This window comes from Platichthys flesus, chromosome 1 (assembly GCF_949316205.1).
Source record: "Platichthys flesus chromosome 1, fPlaFle2.1, whole genome shotgun sequence".
NCBI classification, from domain to species: domain Eukaryota; kingdom Metazoa; phylum Chordata; class Actinopteri; order Pleuronectiformes; family Pleuronectidae; genus Platichthys; species Platichthys flesus.
In genome coordinates, this window is record NC_084945.1 from 16,812,330 (window position 1) to 16,834,104 (window position 21,775).

The 21,775-nt window shown below is 38.3% G+C and overlaps 1 protein-coding gene across 1 annotated transcript; it reads left to right on the top strand.

Moving 5' to 3' along the window:
- The first annotated feature begins 790 nt into the window (after positions 1-790).
- Positions 791-21,282, top strand: tspan15 (tetraspanin 15). The gene is made up of 8 exons (XM_062386904.1): positions 791-1,053; positions 5,534-5,719; positions 6,431-6,505; positions 8,771-8,866; positions 14,520-14,636; positions 16,508-16,558; positions 17,129-17,245; positions 18,693-21,282. Exons 1-8 carry the CDS (start codon positions 964-966, stop codon positions 18,852-18,854), a joined length of 894 nt encoding a protein of 297 aa, XP_062242888.1. The 5' UTR covers positions 791-963; the 3' UTR covers positions 18,855-21,282.
- Positions 21,283-21,775: the final 493 nt, after the last annotated feature.

Below are 21,775 nucleotides of genomic sequence, written 5' to 3' on the forward strand. Positions count from 1 at the left end.
GGATTTCCTGCTGTCAGAAGAAAGTGGGAACCTTGATTCATATGTAAAGGCACTACCCATGCAGTCAAGTCCTTTTGGGCATTAGTGTTTCATTCAATCTCGTGATAATGAATATAAATCGCAGAATGTTTCTCAATCTTCTCGGATCGAATAGCTGATATGATAAGTGACACAGCTTAACGACTAATAGATCTGTTCAGGTCAGACTGTGATCTGAACAGGTGAGAACAGGTGAGAATGTTGGGACTGGGTGGACAATGCACAGTGGAGTTAAAAAAAAAACTCCTGTTTCATGTTGGGAGTCAATTGGATCATGTGTTTTGATGGGGATTCGAATGCCAAGTAGCACTGTGCGAGCCCAAGCACTTGCGAACCCGGGACCTGATGGGGCAGTGGGGGAGGGCGGTCTGGGACCAGGCCCAGTGGAGAGGCATCCACAACCTATATTAATATTCAGTGTCATTTAAGAAAGTGTTCACCTGTAAGAGAGGGTTGATACACAGCTAGTCAGCTAGTTTTGTGCACTGCGGGAAAGATAAACTGGGTCCGTCACGCAACGCCGAACCACGCCCCGTAATCACGGATTCCGGTCCACACCATCCACACGATCGAATTCAAGTTGCAAAACGAGGCGTACGTCCTGTTGCCAGTAGGTGGCGCTATCACGTTATTACGTACCGACTTGTAGCTCTGTTCAGGTCGGGACTCTGACGAAGCATGAGCATTTTGGGCCCTAAAAAAACGGGGTCATTTCAATTAGGCCTTCCCACTGTCGGCCTTAACCTTTTGATGTCTCCTTCCCATAGTTAACGTCAGACCACAAACCTCCCATCATCCCTTCATCCGGCCGTCGCGCGCTGCCAGGTGTGGACACCGGGGAGACAACGCGGAAGTGCTCAGTCAGCAGCAGCAGCCGCAGCAGCGTAGGAAGCCGCCGGCGTCCACTGAGCTCCGTCTAACAACATGGCCAACAACGAGGAGATACGATACTGCCATAAGTTCTCCTACATCGTCCTCAAATTCATCCTGTTCGCGTATTCCATCGTCTGGTGGGTAAGTATCCTCCGTGTTAGTTTACATTGGAGCGTGCGCTGCTGCGCCTGGACACGGCTCTGGGACAGACAGAGAGGGAGTGTTTATGTGTGTGTACGTGTGTATGTATGTATGTATGTATGTATGTGTGTGTGTGTGTGTGTTTCCGCCCCATAAAAGCGACCCTCGTTGTGGTGAGGAACAACAGCGCACAGTTTAGTGTGTAGTTCTGGAGCGACAGGTGCTGTGCCCGTTGGAGCGCTGTTACTCTGCAGGAGTGGAACGACACCATATAACCGTGTGTCTGCTGTAGGCTGACCACACCCTCCTCAGTGCAACCTCACCTCGATCCTACCTGATATTACACACCGTCAGTGTGAGCAGAGAAGGAGGAGGAGACAGAGGAATAGTAGATTCAGACTGAGATGTTTCAAATATCTGTGTATTATCAGATTTGTGAACGTGTAGAAGAATCTCCAAATGCGTAATGAGATGTGTGAATGTGTACATGGATCTGCAAATAAGTATTTAGATTATCTGTGTGTGTGTGTGTGTGTGTGTGTGTGTGTGTGTGTGTGTGTGTGTGTGTGTGTCTGTGTGTCTGTGTGTCTGTGTCTGTGTCTGTGTCTCTGTGTGTGTGTAAACAGATTTGAAAATGTGTTCAAAAAAGTTGTCAAAACCATATTTAAAATCTGTGTGTGTGACTGTATCACAACATGAGTCATGTGTGGGCCACCCACCACATGATAAGTCAGCAAACTGTAGTCAGTAAATGGAAAAAACAGAAACCGCAATATCTCCAGTCAGGTGCTGTTAATGACACTTAAGCCTATACACAACTCTGTCTGCATATACAGCCTAATCATTAATTATAGCCATTTTATATTTCTAAAATATTTTAGATGAAATACCTTCTTTTAAACACAAAGAGACACACAACTAGAGGGCTCCTATGCCATTTCCCCATCTTGATACCAATTCCAATACCTGGACTTTGTTTATCGGCCAATACTGAGTACTGACCGGTGCATTAACAAAAGAATAACAACAAAACGTTACTATGTGTTATATGACATCAATCCTGTATGGAATTAATGATTGCTGATATTGTTGAATGGCCTGACTCAGGTTTAACCCCTTGAAAAACAAACACACAAAGAATACATAATCTTTTATTACTCAGTTTCAAAAAGAGCAGAAATTAATTCATTAAGGTATACACAGCAATTACCATATTTAAATAGCATGACACTGGCATCTTGCATACATGTCGCAGTTTTACTTGTAGGACCTTCCTGTGTGAAGTACTGCCAAAAACAGTCTGTTCTAAAAACAGTACAGCAACTGCATATTTGGAGCAAAAAAGAGGAAGAAGGTATTTTCAGGAGAAAGAAAATTGCATTTTTATCTGGGCGAAACTGATATCCTTCAAACACGTTGCGACGGAATTGCAGTGGATTCACATATTTGCCGATGCCCCAACCGACATTAACTGCAGTATTGGGACATCTCCACACACAACATTAATGGATTGGACTTGAAGTAGTGTTGCGTTGAATGCAATTTAAACAAGAATGTCAACACAAAAATAAGTGCAGTAAGATTATCTTCTTGTTTAAAGTGTATTTGTCAATTGAGATAAAAATGAGGGGCATCTATGAACAGCATGGGTAAGACAAATAAATGAATACATTTGATACTTTGGATACGAGGGGAAAACAAGAAATAAATAGAAAAGGGAAGTGTCGAGAAAAATGGCTAACTAGCAAATTCCTTTGTACTGGTAATATTGAATACTTGCATCTTTTAATAGACCTTCTGTAGAATATTATAAGCCATCATCTTCATGACTCATTTATGTTAATGCACGATTCAAGTGCCACTGCTTTTGTGAGTACAGTAAAGTTAAGATGTAGATCCAGACTTCTTCAAGGAGAAAGTAGGAGAAATAGAGACACCTACACAGGAATAAGAGGCTCTATTTGATTTCTGAGGGAGTTAAGAGGTGAAATGGAGTGTTGCCTGAAGAGCACTTCCCATCCTTTCTACTTTGGATTAATCATTAAATGAATAAAAACATACATAGGTTTATTCCAAACCAACTCACCCAGAATTAATATTTTCCCAGTCCAGACCCGGTATATAGTCATTAATAGTAGCATAAGTGAGTAGACGTATTGTATATCCAAACAATCTAGTTCCGTGTTATATATATATATATATAAACAAAATGGAATTCTTTAATTATAATCATTTGCATACATGAGTTTTTGTTTAAATTGCAAGAATGAAATGTGACTCCAGGGAATGACACCAGCAAAATGAAAGATTTTGTGCAGCATAGCCAAACCCAGCAGCAGCTCCTTCACATATAGACCACATGGCAGAGAGAGAGAGAGAGAGAGAGTAAAATGTGATATTTACTTTTTTATTGATTCAGTCACACGTTAAAGACACAATCTCACAGCCCACTGTCTCTGAAGTACTTGTTTATCCCAGCACCATACTGTTAAGAACAAAGGGCAGTTTACGTCATATTGTCACATCCTCCTATTGTCACATGTAGACATCTGCAAATGTGCACACACACACACACAAATACAAATATTATTGGGTCCTAATTTAAGATCCTTTTTTCTTTTAATGACCTGTTCTTCACACTGATTCAGTCGCAGAGGACAGGATTTCCTTGGGCCAGAGATCAGCTGCAAACAGTAAAACAACATTGCATATGTTGGACGAACAATGTAAGAGAATGTGACTTATTTCCTTCTCATAGAAGTCATAGAAAGACAATAGCTTAATCTAATCTAGTTTTGTTGGGTACGATCCAATGGGTTACAGTTGACTAAGACCAAAACCAAAACTAAAACCAAGTATGGGAGCGATGTGAACTCCACAGGTCCTGTGTTACAGTCCTTGGGAACCTATACATTTCTATCCCATAACTCTTTGTAGAGATATATTGCAAACAGTGCATTCAGTAGTATGCAGAGCGGGTCCATCCCCTGATCATTACTGCGCAGACACTGGCTCCAAATGTGCAAGATGCCATCCCTCATATCAGGGACATTTTTTGTTAATTTCTGGAAAGTTGGAGGAAGTGGAGAAGCAATGTCCATCTTTTTATACAGTCTAAGAACTAGACTAAAAGTATTTGCCATGTTAGCACCGCTGTGAGGCTCTAGTTAACTGTGTACAGTTTGTATTCTGGTTTCAAAGCCACATTTTAGTTTCAGCTCTGCGTACCCTCATAGCAGTTTGTTAAGCACATTAACAGCTCTGTAAAGTTGCTTTATTGAGGTGTTGGCTAATGCCCTGATATTGTCACCAAGTCATCTGCAGCTAAGTGCATGTGGATAAACACAGCGCTGCCAGTGTTATTGTATTACCTCAGCCATTTCAGTTAAGATTGGCTACGTGAACCTGAATGATTTCACAAGACTCTTTGTAAAGATAATCACTCATCAGTGTTGACATACTTTATTGTGAGCAGAAATTTAGACTTGCTCTGTTTAAAATGCCATTGGCTGAAAGGAAGTGAGGTTTGGGGGTTGGCTGGTAAACAGCCAGCAGCGAGATACCATAACAGACAGCAAGCAGGGACTTGTAAGGGAAGGACATCATGGTGGAGTGTAAACACTGCTCTGACCTTTAGAACCCAGATTTGTCTTTCTTCCTTCTTCCTCTCCTTCCTTTCTGAAGAAAGATTATGCGGTGGATGACTGCACCATTAGCAATTAGCAGCAAATGTGTCGAGGAACGAGGTGTTTTCATTAGCAACACGCCACAATTTGATGTGTACCACTGCTCTGTGTGAGAGGCGTGTGTGTGTTAGCGGCGTGTGTGTGCAGTCTAGACAAATTATCTGCTTCACACCACTGATAGTTCAAAATATTAAAGTCAGGCTTCAATTGATTTTTGAATTAAGTTGGAGTAATTGACTATGAGTCAGATGGGGTAAGGCTGTGTGTTTGTGTGTATGTGCATCCAACAAAGTGTTACTGAGATCCTAATTAAAGAAAGCTGTCATTTATTAACAATACTGCTACATTATCTGTCCTCTCCAGTCGGAAGAAAATCCAGATTATAATTAGAGTTATTACCTTGTGTGTGGGCTCACAGCAGACGTTAATGTTAATGAACGTTGAATGTTGCAGGTTCTGCATTTTTACAGCTTTATTTGATTTTAAAACCATCACAACTAATGAGTAATGCCATGTGATTCTTACATTAACCATTAATGAACATATGAACGTATAAGACTACGATATAAACATGTGCTATATCTTATACTATTAACTAATGTAGCATAATTAGTGCATGCGTGTGTGTGTATGTGTGTGTACATGTATCAACCTGGAGACGAAGCTTGTTGCCTCTGTGTGTGTTACGCATATTTTAAGTTGCTGAAATAATAACAATTCTCTAATTCTACCTTTTTCCCATTATATCAGATCTGATGACTAAGCCTTGTTATCTACTTCCTCTTTGTTTCCAGTTAACAGGTGGATTTCTCCTTGCCATTGGCATCTATGCTGAGGTGGAGAGACAACGTTTCAAGACGCTGGAGGGCATGTTTTTGGCCCCAGCTGTAATCCTGATCGTCCTGGGAATTATCATGTTTATAGTCTCGTTGATTGGAGTCTTGGCTTCACTGAGAGATAATCTAACTCTACTGAAAGTGGTGAGTGGTGTTCTTGTACACAAGTTATGTATGTGGCCCCTAGATTCTTAGTAAAAGACTTAATACTTAAGACTTTAAGACTTTAGACTTTAGTGTATGTAAATGTTTAATTCTATGTTTTCCATAGTGACACATAAGAGCTATTGTTTTTTCCACTTTGCAGTATTATTTTTAAAGCTGTAGGGTTAATATTTACTTTTATCTCACCAGCATAGTATGAGTTTAAAATCATCAAACCTGCAAAAAACGATGCAAAGATAAACACACACACACACACACACACACATACATACACACATTGAATGAAGCCACACTGCTGTGTGTGTTGTTATCAGAGCATCTCTGTTCTTTGTGTTGTGCCTGTTCATTTTAATGCATATGAGCTAAAATCTGAAACTAAGACTGTTGGCCCTCACGTTTATAAAGTATCTCTTTAGCAGTGATGCAGACAGACCTCCTCTTTTGTACAGACGTCTTTCAGAGCACACAAACAAACAGTTTGAAGATGTCTGCCTCTTTGGCGAAAGACATAGTGTAAGACAGTGTTGAAAGATCCTGATCTATAATTTCTAAACTACAAATTATCTAATTAGTTAATTTATTTATGTATTATGTTTATTTATGTTCATTATTAATTTTATTTCAGTTATATGAAAGTAAATATGTCTCAGTATATAATTGTTCTTTTCTCTGTTATTTGTTTGATCACAGTTCATGTACACTCTGTCAGTTTGTCTGATCCTGGAGCTGCTCGGAGGAATCTTGGCGCTGGTCTTCCGCAACCAGGTGAGCTGTCCCTGGTGTTGATCAATAGTCTGCTAGAAACACTTCCATCCTCAGCAAAGCATAGATAGTGGAGGGATCGATCAAAAATTTGCACCAAAGGCTTTAAAGTCTGTGGAGCTTACAGCATCCTATTTACCTCCAACTTGATACAGAAAAACAACCCAATAAATCTGTTACAGGTGAAAAACACATTAAGAAATGCAAGGAAATTAGTATTTATTAAACAGAATAGACCAAAGCATTAAGATTATATATATGATATTGAAGGTTGAGCTTACCGTTCGAAAAATAGATTTGGCTACACGCCATCCCCTCCACCATGAAGATCTGGACAGATTATTTGTACTGCCGCTCTGTCATGAGGGAACATGATAATATGCAAAGCTTTATATATCAGTAAACTGACACTGGTCTGCTGTTGTTCATTAGGACATTATACAAACCAAAGACAAATTTATCGAAATAACATTATATTTTCTCCCCTTATGGTCTCAGTTCACTGCATACATCAGGGCGAGGTAATAAAAATAGTCTAGCTAAATTTGGTAATAAATAAAAAGTATTAATGCCATATCAATGTCAGCTGCATATTTTAAACAAATAATTAACTAAACCATGCATGTGGTATATTATCTTTATTAAAAGGGGATTACGACACCAAACTGAAATCTTATTTGCATCCATAATCAGAATGAGCCTGCTCAAGATGAGATAGGATTATTGTTTGTGTGATATTGGTATGCTTGACCTCTCTTTGTATTCAATCCTCTGTCTCTCTCTCACACATTTCTTCCTTCTAATCTTTCTTTCAAATTCTTCATTTATTTCTCCTTTAGTATTTTAGGCTGTCTCTGTCTTCAGTGGTGGAACACAGCCCCCTCCCTGCAAACTTAAACTCAATGATGACCTGTTTTTAAATTAACTTATATGGTTTGTAAATAGTTTATAGTTTTAAATAATGATAATATTTTACCATTATTTCATTTACATTTGGCCAAATAATTAGAGACTGCCATTTTTAAGATGAAAATACCAAGTGATATTGTGATGAGTTCTTTAATAACGGTTCAGTGTCATCTGTCTCAAGGGAAACTAGTAAATTAACTTCATGTATATAAAGTCGCTTTTTGTAATGTGGTTTAAAAGGCAATGTCTCTCCCAATAGATTCACTGTGAGGGCCTGGTATGTTCAGAGGAGGAAGAAATAAATCAAATGAAAAGCTCATTTGCTTTAATCTCATGAGGGTAGCAGTCTCAATTCATCAAGGAGACGTGAAGACAGAGCACTGCTAGACCTGAAGGAGAAAACATGTCCGAGGCTAATAAACTAGAAACTAGAATAGCTCTCAGTAGAGCACCTATCTCAGCCAAGGCCCAATAGTCTCCTTAAATTCTGCAACAAATCTGTAATTTTCATTTGGACATAGTTCTCTTTTCTTGAAGATAAATATAAACCTTTGATTCACACTGAATCCAGATTATCTCAGCTACTCATTGATTTGGGTTTCCCGCCCTTTTTGTTACTGAACAACAGATAGACCCCCAAGAAACCACATTTAAATCAGCCAGATCTGGATTTTGATTTTAATCATCACACTCATAGATATTAGTCTCCTAAATATGATTAATTGTTTTTCATCAATAAATCCATGCATTGAAAAATCTGTTAAATTGTTTATAAATACCCTATTTCACAATTTAAAGTCTGCAACCACCCTAAGATTTAATGACTTCTTCCTTGGCCCTCCTCCCCTCCTTCCACCAAGTTTCGTGAAAAACTGTTTTTGCATAATCCTACTGACGATAAAGAAACCAACATACAAACGGACAGGGGGGAACGCATAACCTCCATGGCAGAGTTTTATTCAACTAAAGAATTACAAGCAGTACAGTGTAGTAAAATGATTAGAATAAACTGACATCTTCCTGAATGAAAATCTTTCCATGAGTTTACTTAAGTGGAGTTCCAAGCTGCAAATATGTTTTTCCAGTCTGTGGATAGATTGACACATTAACCTAATGTGACCCCTCGGCACCAGATTGTGAGTGACAGATGTTTGCTGTTGCTCAACACATTTTGATATTCCACTTCAGTGGATAAGTCACCTTGACGAGTCACAGCACTTCCTCTGCAGAGCTGAGCTGCCTGTGTGACACACTGATGGTCCATCAGCTGTGACATTGACATAAACAACAAGGTAGCATGACCTCCCCCTCTGTCCCTTGTACACACCCTAACTGAATTATGTATTTGTACTCGCATAGACGGTGGGCTTACTGAACAAGAACATCCGGAAGGGCATAGTCAACTACTATGATGACCTGGACTTCAAAAATATCATGGACTTTGTTCAGAAGAAGGTAAGGTTATAACACTTACTTTTCTGTCATTTCACCCAAACATTCCTGTCAACAAAACACTCAATTTAAAGGTCACATTCAAATAATGCACATACTGAACAGTCTGCAGCCATGGTAACCATTACACGTCGGATTCAAGGTCTGTTTAAACTACCATCAGTGAAATTGGATAATCGCAGCAAGTCGTGTCCAAAATACTGAGCAAAATGTGCCAAACCAACACTGTACACCTGCTCCCAGATTCCATCATCCTGCCACACACACAGCAGCTGAGGATTTAACTGCCAACTATGATCAAGTACACAGTGATGCAGTGTCAGACTGATCGCACAGTGAAATTAAGAAGCAGCCGGCAAGTCTTCTTATTAACAGAAGAGAAACAACAAATGCTCCTTCAGTCTGCAGGCGTCACTCCTCCTGACCCGATTATGACTTGATCAAATGATAGTTTTGAGGATTGAAGCCCTAGTAGTTACTTAGCTGGTTGTGAGATATGAAGGTTTAGGAATTGAAAGTAAGGTAATTAATCAAGATTCATGTATTATTCATTGAGAAATTAGTTAAAATATCCCAAAACAAAACTTCTCACAATGTTAAAGAAAGTTGTAATAAAATTCTAGATCTTTTTTATTGGGATCCGCACCAAAATCTATTTGGATTTTCCTTGACCCATACCACATCATTCCACAACATTTAATGGTTTCAGCTTCATATTTATAAGCATTTGTAGCAGAGTTGTGAGTGGAGACTTGTGATTTATCACCTCATTCTGTGTGCATAATCAGATTGTTCTGAGATATGCACAGGAATCTGTAAATTTGGTGTGTGTGTGCCAAATGTATAATAAACAAAAAAAAAACTCTAAACTGTATTTAGATGTATTGAGGTTTGTAAACGTGTCGCCAATTCGTAGATGTGTTCAGAAAAAACTCAGTCTTTCCAGTTTCAGAACCCACCTTTAAGCCTTTTGATCCAGCTGTAAAACACATATCAGGTTTTCAATAACAGGAAATGAGAAAACTCCCATTCTCTAACCAACACACAAACACATGGATCAGTGGAAGCTCACATCATATCCTGTATTAAATGAATTCCAATCTGACCTTTTCCGTCCACTACCCCTCAGTATTCTAATGGAAATATGACATTTAATACACCAGAAAGGATTCTATTGTCTTCAACACTGCAGGACAGTGAAGCGCTGTCCCCAACACGATTACATTGCCTGGTTATTCAAAATACTAATGAGTCCTCAGTATTCTAATGGAAATATGACATTTATTACACCAGAAACGATTCCATTGTCTTCAACACTGAGAGAGACAGCGAAGAGCTTCTCCCCAACACAATTACATTGCCTATTCAAAACACTAATAATAATATTGACTACTGCTGTGCTTTTTTGAAATAAGCTGCATGAATTAACAAAACCAATGAAATGAAGAGTGGATCAAAGTGTAGTGTAGTGAAGTAATTTAAAATATCCAGTCAATGATGCCCTGTCAAAACTGACCAATAGGTAACTCCGCCTATCTATTGATTGCGGATTGATCAGTTTTAAGTCTGCATCCATCCATCAGATAGGAGGCTGGCTTAACATTGGCAGGAACAGTCCATACTCGTTTGAAGGCATTGATTGTTTGGTCAGGTTTTGTTACTGTAGATCCTCTGCTGCTCTACAAAAGGATAAGGGTTCCTCCTTATCATCTCATGGCCACTAGCTGTCTGCCAGTGTTTCACTGACTGATTACCTCCTGGCTGTTGTTGTTGTCCACTGTGTCCTTTTCATCATGGAGGGATGCTAACACCTTCAGCTGTAAACATGAGGCTGATTATTAAATAAATGTCTTACTACTCTAGGAACAGTAGAGGTTGTTTTTATGACATTTTAACTTTAAACAAAATGAAAATAAAATCCTAACATATTGAACCTTTATTGAACACTTAAATATGGACGTCACGTTTCATTCAAATAATGTCTGGCTCATTTGAATGCTGAAGCAGTTGCTGCAGAGTCAATACCCCCGCAGTGGACCATTGTACCAGTAAAACCTTGTTTACTGAAAACAGGAACTTCATCAGGTATCGAAACATAACAGCATCAAAAACTTCCCATCTTATATCATTAATGTTCAGTAAGCTTCAGTCAAAGCGCAATAATGTTAAGGACAAATTCTAAAAAAAAACATTTATTTAGACATAAAAATATTTAAAAGATAAAAGATATAAAAAGTGAAGTAAAAAGGGAAATGCAAGATGCAAAACAGTGAACAGTGTCAGATTGCAATATGCAATATGTTGTTGTTAGCAGTATGTTGATAAAATAATTATTTAACTCAGAACAGTAATAAAAGAGCTTTAAAAGAAACTTGTTTTTTTTTATCCTTTATAACCTTATCATGCATGTGATTGCATTATAATAATGAAGGCAGAAAGCACGGTATGAACTGAGTTGTGTCTTGTTGTCACTGCAGCTTGTCGTCACTTAGGCTACAAAATCAATCACTTCTTTTAGACATAGAAAACAGGATCAAATATCAGCGTTACCATAGTAGCATAAGCAGTGGGATAATAACTGTAGTATCAATTCTCTCAAAGTTCCTCCCAAATGTCCACTTTATACATATAAACACATACACACTTATACACACATTGGTAGAGTGACTCTCTTTTTAGAATCCCAAAATTGTTACCCCCTTAATCCTTAACTTCAGCTCTCAGATATACGACATGCATGCACTGATTGGTGCACTGTAACTCTGGAGTAATTACTCCGGGCTGTGATATAAGGCATTACCCTTAAGGACCCCCACCTGACTCTGACTTTTATTCCGCCCCTACACCTCAAGGATGTGTTAAATTAACACATTATATTATATTATATTACATTGCATATTGCAATCTGACACTGTCACTGTCTTGCATTTCACTTTTTACTTCACTTTTTATATCTTTTATCTATTATATATATTTTATTTAGATATGTTTATGTCTAAATAAATGTTACTTTGTATAAATATTAGAAAAATTGAGTAAATAAGAAGTAAACAGTGAGTAAATATATATTGTTTCTTTTTATTGCTTTTCTAATGTGTGTTATATTTTTTGTGTTTGTATGTTTTTATGTTCTATGTTCATTGTATGCACCAATAACCAGAGCAAATTCCTCGTAGGTGTAAACCTACTTGGCAATAAATACTGTCTGATTCTGATTTAGGGTCAAACTGAATTAGAATTTGATTGAGACAGAGATGAAAATAAAGGAAAACACTAGAATAACTGGTCAGAATTCTTGACGTACTTTATATTTTGCTTTCATATTGGTCAGCAGGCATCCCATCTGCAAAGTGACTGCAGGGAGAGTTTGTAGAGTGAGAGGTACTTCAGTCATCTTCTACAGTCTCGTTGCTGTTGGTCAGTGTTTTGAGATTTTGGAGCTTCAGGTTGTTCTTAAAACCTGCCCTCGACATAACACTTCCCAAAGTGATTATTCACTGCATGACTGATGAATTGTATTGTATTGTACAGCTGCACCTACTTGTTACTCTGCCTGTTTTAACTTGTAATGTTTTGTTGATTAATAGCTTACAGTTACAGATATGAATCACATTGTAATTGCTTTGCCTCCCTGCGACCTTTGTGTTCTCTGCTGTCACACCATCGGGAGGAAATGTTTACTTCCTGGCAGCCTGACATCCTGATCACACTGTCTTCCAAAGAGCCCACTACTATTCCTTATTCATTTGTTCACCTTTCCTCTTTATCTCTTGTCTCATCTTCTCCTACTGTCACTCTTGAGTCTGACCCTTTGTCCCATTTGTCCTCCTTTTCTCGTTTACTGCCTTTTGGACTCACTTCCTCCCTCCCAAGAAAGTATCTGTCTTTCTAAATGACCGCTGAGAGCGACTCTTGGGCTTTTTAGTCATTACTTTCTGTAGCTGCTCTCTCCCCAGTGAAAATATAAATTAAATGGTAATTACTGATTCCAGATAAAAATATTTTAGACTGTTACTATTGTGCTGTAAATTAAAAAATAAGGTTTTCAATTAAAAAAAACAGACCACCCCAGTCAGTCTATAACAGTGGTCAGTGCTCTCCTCATTGATTTGACATTCATTCAGTTAAACCAGCCATGTTATAACTATTCAGCATTCAAGAGATGAAAGTAGCGCAAAACAAGAGTTGATTTTGTCCTGTTTCTGCATCGATGCAGAGTCGTAAACGTCCGCAGCGTGATGCATCTGAGAGTCGAGAAATCTCCCCACCTCTTCATCACTAATAACATCAGTAACAGCTGCATCCTATTAGAGTTCTTTGTTTCAGCTTTGCCTTAACTGCCCTGAGGAGTTCAACAATCCACCAGGACAAATGCCTTTCGTGTTTTGCATCAGAATGAATTATCTCAGTTTTTATTTATTCAATAAAAATGAAATTATCATGGATGCTGGAAAAAAGCAGTTTTTATAAACAGCACGATGTGACACAGAATCGGTCAATTATACCAAATAATGAAGTTGTTTGAAACAATGTTTGAGTCATTGTGACTCAGAAGTTCTCAACAGAAAGCAAAAATAATTGTCTTTCTATAGATAGCTGCTCCAGCCTCGTTTATTGGCCCTTTGAAATAATAATGTTTGTTTTACTTAAAGTTTTGTTCATGAATGGCTGGAATAGAGGATAATAAAAGTAATTGATTGGTGTCACATTATTTTGTGCCCGTAAACCAATAGCAGGAAGTTGGCAAGAATCAGTGGAGGCTCGAGGTGTGATTGATTCTGTGGGAAACACTTTGGTCTGTGATCTTCATAACATACTTATTATATATTTATTTTATCCATTAAGGAGGGGGGGACAAAGTTAATCATTGGTCAAATTGATGGAGGCCTCCTGACTGATGATATTGCACCCAACAATGCAAATATTTTCAAAAGTTATCCTAAAATTCCCTCAACTTATCCTGTTTATTAGTTAGTCATTGATGATTAGAATTGTTTGAATATGCACTTTGTCCTGCAAAAGCACTATGCACCAATATAGGAAACTTTATTAAATTATTTGATGTCCTTGCTAAGAAAGGGCTTTAATTATACTATATCGAACATTTCCATCAAATTTTAAAGAATTTGACATTTATCAATTTGCAGTAACATTTACCTTATCTCATCTGTAGCATTTTACTTTATGACATTTCTATCTGTGGTCTTCAAATTGCTTTTCATTGTTTCCTACTCTTTGCCTTCGACTCAGCATTTTTACCTCTGCCAAGGATGTCATGGTTTCATGCTGTCTGTCTGTCAGCTGGATGACTAGAACTACTGAACTGAAATGTTGTGGAGGGGGTGGGGTTACGACCCAAGGAAGAACCCATTACATTGTGAGCTAGGACGTTAACCTTGTTGGAGGTAGATGCTGTCCAGAAAGTTGTTTACTTTGTATTCCTCCCCTCAATTTTGCCCACCCAATCTCTACACTATCTCCTCCTTACCGTATACATTTTTCTCCATCTCGTTCTTTATCTCTGTTTTTCCTTCCTTCTTCCAATCTCTGCACTTGTCTCATCACTGCACTTGTCTCATCACTGCACTTGTCTCATCACTGCACTTGTCTCATCTCAGCACTTGTCTCATCTCAGCACTTGTCTCATCTCTTGCAGTTTAAGTGTTGCGGAGCTCAGGAGTACAATGACTGGCAGTTCAACATGTACCACAACTGTTCTGCACCTGGTCCAATGGCCTGCGGTGTCCCGTATACCTGCTGCCTTACTACTAAGGTAGGTACCACGATTACTTTAACTCTTACTACCATCACAACACTAACTGCTGCTGACAATATCTGACACCATTCCTGGAACTATTACTGCTAAACTACTAATATAGAAGCCCAGTGTTATCTGTTTCATCTCAGCTTGGGTTCAGCTATCACAAATAAACCAGTTCTATTACTATTGCTGCTAGTACTATTGTACTTATATTGTTTTCGTCACAACAGACCACTTGAAATCTAGAAAACCAGGCCTGGACATCATCATGAGCTCAATGTGTTTACATGTTTACATGCACACTAATGTCCAGATGTTTATATTTTTTTATATTTCACTTATGTTTACATGCAACACAAAATTCTTTATATTAACCTTATTTTGACGATTTTAATTATCTATCTGGACACCAGTTGCTAATAGAATATTAGATTCCTATTCCGTACATCTGATTATGACTCACATCAACATTGGGGTCCGATGCCTCTCATCTTCCTTATGATGGTGATTGAATCTGTGCGCTGCCTCACACACACACACACACACACACACACACACACACACAAAGACAGGTGATTTCCTCCCACACAAAACATCACATGTTCCCCTGTAATTTATACACCTACACTCTCCCAGAGTTCACAGAGAACAAACAAAAAGGTTTTATTCAGAAGACTGAATTGATGAACAATCCCTCATAACTGAACTCACCAATCCTTTATCCTGTGTCCTCAATATTTAATTCAGTTACCAGAGCTCTGCATTAAGATTTTTTTCTCAACTGACTCGCAATGCTGCATTATTGAGTCTTTTGGTCTCTTACATCAGACATTATTAAGTCAGTTGTAATGAAATGGTTAATTAATAAAGTGATTTGATTTCCTATTACCCTACATGTTATGTCTATAATTATTTTTCTTCTTTAAGTGGTTGTAATTTGTTTTTCATTCCGTTATTAAAGTAACGTAGTGAGTCTAATGAAGTTGCAGTTTTTGCTGCTTGGGCTCACATAATGTTAAGCTACCTAATGGCAGCATTTACTGTAGCCAGGCCTGCTTTTATCACAGTCAAGATACTCTTGACTGATACAGTTGTGAAGCAATAATGCATTTTTAGAGGGGTTTCTTTTCATTAACTTTTTTATTCACATTGAGTTTAATTTATTCGTCATTACTATTAAGATGGGTTGATCCACTGCCACTAGCGTTTGTCATTTCTACATAAATGTCTCCAGAATAGAAACTCCTATTGAGAAAAAGTGTCTCACAGATCGCAGAAGTTAAATTAGCTCTTGACATGTGGTGATGGAGGGAGAATCTGGCAAATGACACAACTCTGTGTGCCAGAGACGACGCATGGTGGGGACAGAAGCTCAAACTGATCACATCTTGTTGCAGCTGATTGACAACTGTGATTTATTTTTAATACTTATTCTATTAACATAGGAAAATATTGGAATCTTTATGTTGTTATATGAACAGTAAAATGCATGTGCACTCTTTAAACTGTCAATTGGTACAAATGTAAAATAGATACAAGTGACGTCTTCACATAGAGTTTCATAGTCACTCTGGTAAAAGGGTCACTTAAATTCTCATTTAGATCATATTTAGTTCATGTATGAGGTTCATGTGTAAGTGCATTGGTCATCATCATTGACCTAACAGCATGAGCTCCAGTGACGAATCAAAGCCTTACAATAGTTCCTTTAAACTTCAGCTGTTTAGTGTTTGATGTTTTCAGTTTTTGATTGCAACCCTGCATATTTTCCTCTGTTTTCTGTGGACTCCTGATGCTCAAGACTGTCCAGTGTTCTACTGTCTGTCTCTAACTGTCTTTATTTCTAACTCTTGTCTTTGTCTCTCTGCCTCTCTCTCCTGCAGCCTAATGAAGTTGCCAACACTATGTGTGGCTGCAATGTGCTCAAACAAGAGGTAAGACTGATTGACATGACTGAATGAAGACAAGCTAGATGTTTGGACATGTTTATTGTCATGCAAGTTATGTAAGTTTACATATAATTGTGTGAATGGATATTCAGACGTTTTCAGAGTTAAAAAGTGTCACACGTTTAAAGTCAGTTTAAATTATGGTGCTTGCTTTAAAAGCCAGATCATAATAATGCTCGCTGGCAGTGTCAGAATGTTGACCGGTGTATTTATGTAGATTTATGTGATGGTGGTGGATGTTTTCCCTGCAATGACACAGTGTGTCTGTGGCAGCCATGTGCATTTTGTGGTTCTCACCATTTCTGCAGCAAAGCCTTTCAGCAACTCACAAATAAAAGCATTTCATTATTGACTGAAGCACAGATGTAAAAAAAAAAACTAGATTTCTAAAATAAAAACCAAACCTCACAGATAACCCATCATATTTGTGCAGCTGTTGGGGCTTGATAACTCAGCACACAGGTAAAATATATTATGTTGTGTTTTCTCAGGTGTAAATGTTATAAAACTGTAAAATGGACTTACCTGATAAGAAGTGTTGTGTTTCTCTTGTAGCGTTTGGACTTGATGGAAATCATTCACATCAGAGGCTGCACTGATGCTTTCTTCATCTGGCTGTTAGACAACTATAAGATCATGGCTGGACTGCTGTTAGGGATCCTACTGCCGCAGGTATTCACACACACACACACACACACACACACACACACACACACACACACACACGAACCATGCTGAGGAACCATCTGAGACTACAGGGCTATTGCTTTAATTTTTCATCTGGGTGTCCCGTGCATGTGTCATGCATGCAAGCACAAAAGCGGTAGCGCATTGGCTCAGGGGTTTTCCTGAGGAGCACAGGTCATTGTTTTCTGTCACACACACACACACACACACACACACACACACACACACACACACACACACACACACACACACACACACACACAAACAAACTATAGTTTAGAGCCACTAATCCCTGAGTGCATTGTTACATACAAGACCATTAGTTACAGAAACGGGCAGGTTTATTGGTCTCCCTGAGGAGAAAGGGCTCATCTCATGATTTATTGTATTGGTGTAAGGGCTACTCTCCTCTGTTGGGTCCCTGATGATTTCTTCTGAATGGATAATGATAGCAAACATTTAAGTCTCAAAGACTCACCGAAATATTTGCTAAAAGTCTCAAAGTGAAGGAACTGGTGCATTTTTTGTTCCAGAATGTTAACGAATATCTGAAGCACGAAAAACCTTTATCCATATTCAACAGCCAGTCTGATGAAAACAACTCTGACGCACCATTAAATGTAAATTGCTTTACCTCGGGTTCAACTGAACACTCCACGCTGTTCGCAGTGAGAAAATGAGCAGTGCAATTTTCACAAAAGGTTTTGCATGCTGGTCTTTTCATTGAAGTTTCAAATAAAGCAGACAAAATAAACAGATTTTTCACAAATTTAGTTATTCTAGCGTTAAAAACATTTTCCAGAAGATATTATGACACCTCTAAAGCTGCATAAGATCCATAGAGGATGTGGGAATGAGAGTCACGAAAAGTATTTTCCATCACGTTGTCACTTTTGTCTTAACCCTCGCATTTAAATTTACACAATACAGACACACACACACACACACACACACACACACACACACACACACACACACTCACTGGCAGCTATCAATGAATTTAAGAGGGTATCGACATACATACAGGACTTAACAGGCTTCATTGACCTATATCATGTCTCCTCCAACAAAATATGTATCTGGATCACCATCGTTAAAGATGTCTGCAGTTCCTGTTCATCATTCATGAGATGGATTCTTTTCATTGAGGATCATTTTCCCCTTTGAAGCCCTGTCATGGATAATAATATAGTCATAGGAAGATTCTGTTGCCTGTTTAAATCAGCCAGTTCTGGGTGATGATTTTAATGTGCATGTCTCCAGCGCTGCATGTCATGTCATATCTCTTCCTCGCATCCTTTTTGGAAACAACTACTACATGGGGGTAGAATTCAAGTGAGGGAAACATCAACAGATGACGAGCACCATCGGTGACATTCCTTCCTTCCTTCCCGCATTTGGCTTATATCTCTGTCTCTCTTTCTCTCTCTAGTTCTTTGGTGTGATAATCAGCTGGCTGTACATCACACGGGTTGAAGATGCCATCAGTGAGTATGGTCACTACATGGACGGGCTACTGGACCCGCAGGAGAGATCAGCCAAGAGTCAGGGCCGTGTGTCCAAATGGTTTAAGTGTATGCCTGAGTACGACTGATGGAGCTGAGCAGAGGGCAGCAAATGGACTCCAGTCACCACTCACAGCTGGTTCAAGCACTGGAGTCGATGCAGAGACTGTTGCAACCACTGCAGGAGTCTGCCTTCGAACTGCCGGCTCAACACCAGTGCACGTCAGCATGTAGAATGTCTTTTTTTTTAATGGGAAGAAGGAATTGTTTTGCATCCGCATTGTTTGGAATTTAATATTCATGTTGTTGTTTTCCAGTTTTACTGTAAATTTGTGTGTATATATCCCGAAAGTGAATGGTTTTAAATGACTTTGTTGACATGCAGTGTACTGGTGCCTGAGATGGGAATAAGAGCTCATTAAGTGATGTGCTGCTCTGTGCCACAGATAATCTCAGGGATAAACTCAGAAACCAACATAACCATTCTGCTCTTAGTGTTATTAAATATTCTGAAATTCATCTGTTCACTAACTGTGTTCACTGAAAGTTTTCTACCACCAGTTAAACTATGTGTGACGTCTTTATACAAACTCTGCTCCTTTAATACTGACACCACTGTTTACACTGCAACACCGTAGTGCTAAATACACATTGTCTGTCACCTGAAAGCAGGACTCCTTTCCTAAGTTGTATATTTGAACACACCCTGAGGTTTGAAATGGAACTCTGCATCATACCCTGCCTGCATATTCCTCTTAAGAACCATGAGTGCTCTCGGAACCCTTCAAGATGTCTTAACAGTGGTTCCCTGCTGGATGTTGAGAAAGAGCTCAACATTATACATTGTGAGTTGATTTAAAAGAGATGGATGCTAATGTAGTGCCTTTGCCATAACAAGACAGAAGCTCAGGGTTTAGTTAAGTTTCCCCAGATGCTATATTTGCTGTTGGTGCTGATTCGCAAAACGAATAGAGTGCACACTTTGAGTGTCGACGTGAGGGGAGGATTTTAGGGAATAAGACGGAACGTGCTTTAAAATGCAAAACCTTGTGACTTGTGACATTCGACTTGAACCTCACAGTACGACACGTTCAAACTGGCTCTGTTCCCTGACACCTGACCAATTAGAGGACTCAAACAACCGTATATAAGCTGTCTGAGTGCTACACTTCCAAACCCCCTCATCACTACTTGCTCCTGCAAAAGTTACTTCATTTGAAAAAGTGTTGCACTGAAAATAATCCATGCAATCATTACATTGTTCTCAAACAGAATGAGATGAGTAATTCATGGCAAATCAGTATCATATATATACTTTGAACCCGTATGAAACATATGCCTTAGAACATGTTACAACTTCCTGTAAGCTCCAGAGTGGTTTAAATATTTGACACATATTTGTCATGACTTATGTGAATAATGTGAAATCGATGTGCTTCTGAACTTAGGTTTGTTGTGAAGTTGCAAACTGAGACCAAAGAGCTCATCCAACTTGAAGGGAATTTTAATTTCACATCTCCCTGCCTTTTCCTCCCTTAATGGCTGCACACGACTGCACCACCACCTCCTAATGATATGTCTAAGACTTCACTTTCATCACTGCTCAAACACAATTACAAGCATTTCAAGTTTAAATGATTGCTTTATTTTATTTTTTAAATAGGACATACAGAGGTTTACATTGGAGCCCACTTTGCTTCTTAGGGTTGAGGGAGCGTTCTCACTTTATTCCTATTGGCATATTTAGCATTTTAAGACCAAATCTAATAATCCAGGTTAATTTAACTGGTTAATAAAGTTCATACTCGACTGGCTGCAGAAAAATAGTACATTTCCATGAAAGGAAATTAACTGTATTAACTAAATTAACTTTTACTACCTGCTTCTCACAGTAATAACCTGCTTCTCACTCAATAAACAGTGAAAAGGATTCAACACACTGTACTGATTTCACTGTAGTGAGGCGGAAATGTGTTTCATGCTTTGTGATATAATTAATTTGTTATTAAAAACTACTTCATAAAACAAACACACAGTGCCTCATTAATGCAAATGTGATGAGTTAAATGGAGCATTTTCACTATTTAATGAGGCGTCAGACACATTAAGCAGCCTCGCTCCTTTTCAACCTTTTCAGAATCTTATGCCAACTGTGTAATACCTATGACAAACGAAAGTCATAGGTATTATGTATTATGTAACATTTAGTGTGTGTAGCATGAAAGACCAAATATTACATTACATAAAGAATGTTTAAAAATGATACTTTAGTAACGATTTTTATGCAATAACTACAGTCTATTTCCACAGGGTCTATACATTAATGTGCCAGTGTTTTCTTTTTAAAAGAATAGATGAATACCATTGCTGTAATCGCGATCTTTCAAATTCTCGGAGAAGAAAAAGTTTGTTGTCAGAGTTGCACAAAACCACATTTATCGAAAGAAGTATGTTGTCTATACATTTTGCCGTTTGTGGGGGATGGTAAATAAAAAGATGTAATTGTGTTGTAGAGGAGTTTTGTTGTTTATATATGAGCTGACTCTAGCGCTGAATAGTTCTTCCTGTTAAGAGGTATTTAGAGGTTGACGGTGTTGTTAAATAATTGATGGTTGATCTCACACTGTGAGTCACAAGCAGAGTCTAAATGTTTCATGCTACAGTATGTTAATGAAGTATGTGAAAGCTCCAACGATGTTAGTGTAGAGTTAAAACAAAGGAAAAATCTTCCAATCATCTGCTAACATCATTTAAACAAAGAAAACTAGTTTAAAGGGAAAGTAGTGACATGGAGTTTGCAGTGTTAGAACCACATAAGTAGTGATGGTTATGATTGAATAATTAACAGCATACACCTTTTTTAGTCACATGATGAATATCATTTATCTGTGACTTTGTATTTCGTTTGAGTCATTAAATTAGGACAATATGAACAATAATTATTTATTTTTTTCGGAACTCAAAAGCTAAAATGTAGCAAAAGAAAATCTTTTTAAAATGTTTTTTTAAA

Coding starts and splice junctions, on each gene's coding strand:
- tspan15 (XM_062386904.1), top strand. CDS start 964: ATGGCCAACAACGAGGAGATACGATACTGCCATAAGTTCTCCTACATC. Junction 1,054..5,533: donor CGTATTCCATCGTCTGGTGG/GTAAGTATCCTC, acceptor CTTTGTTTCCAG/TTAACAGGTGGATTTCTCCT. Junction 17,246..18,692: donor TAGGGATCCTACTGCCGCAG/GTATTCACACAC, acceptor TTCTCTCTCTAG/TTCTTTGGTGTGATAATCAG.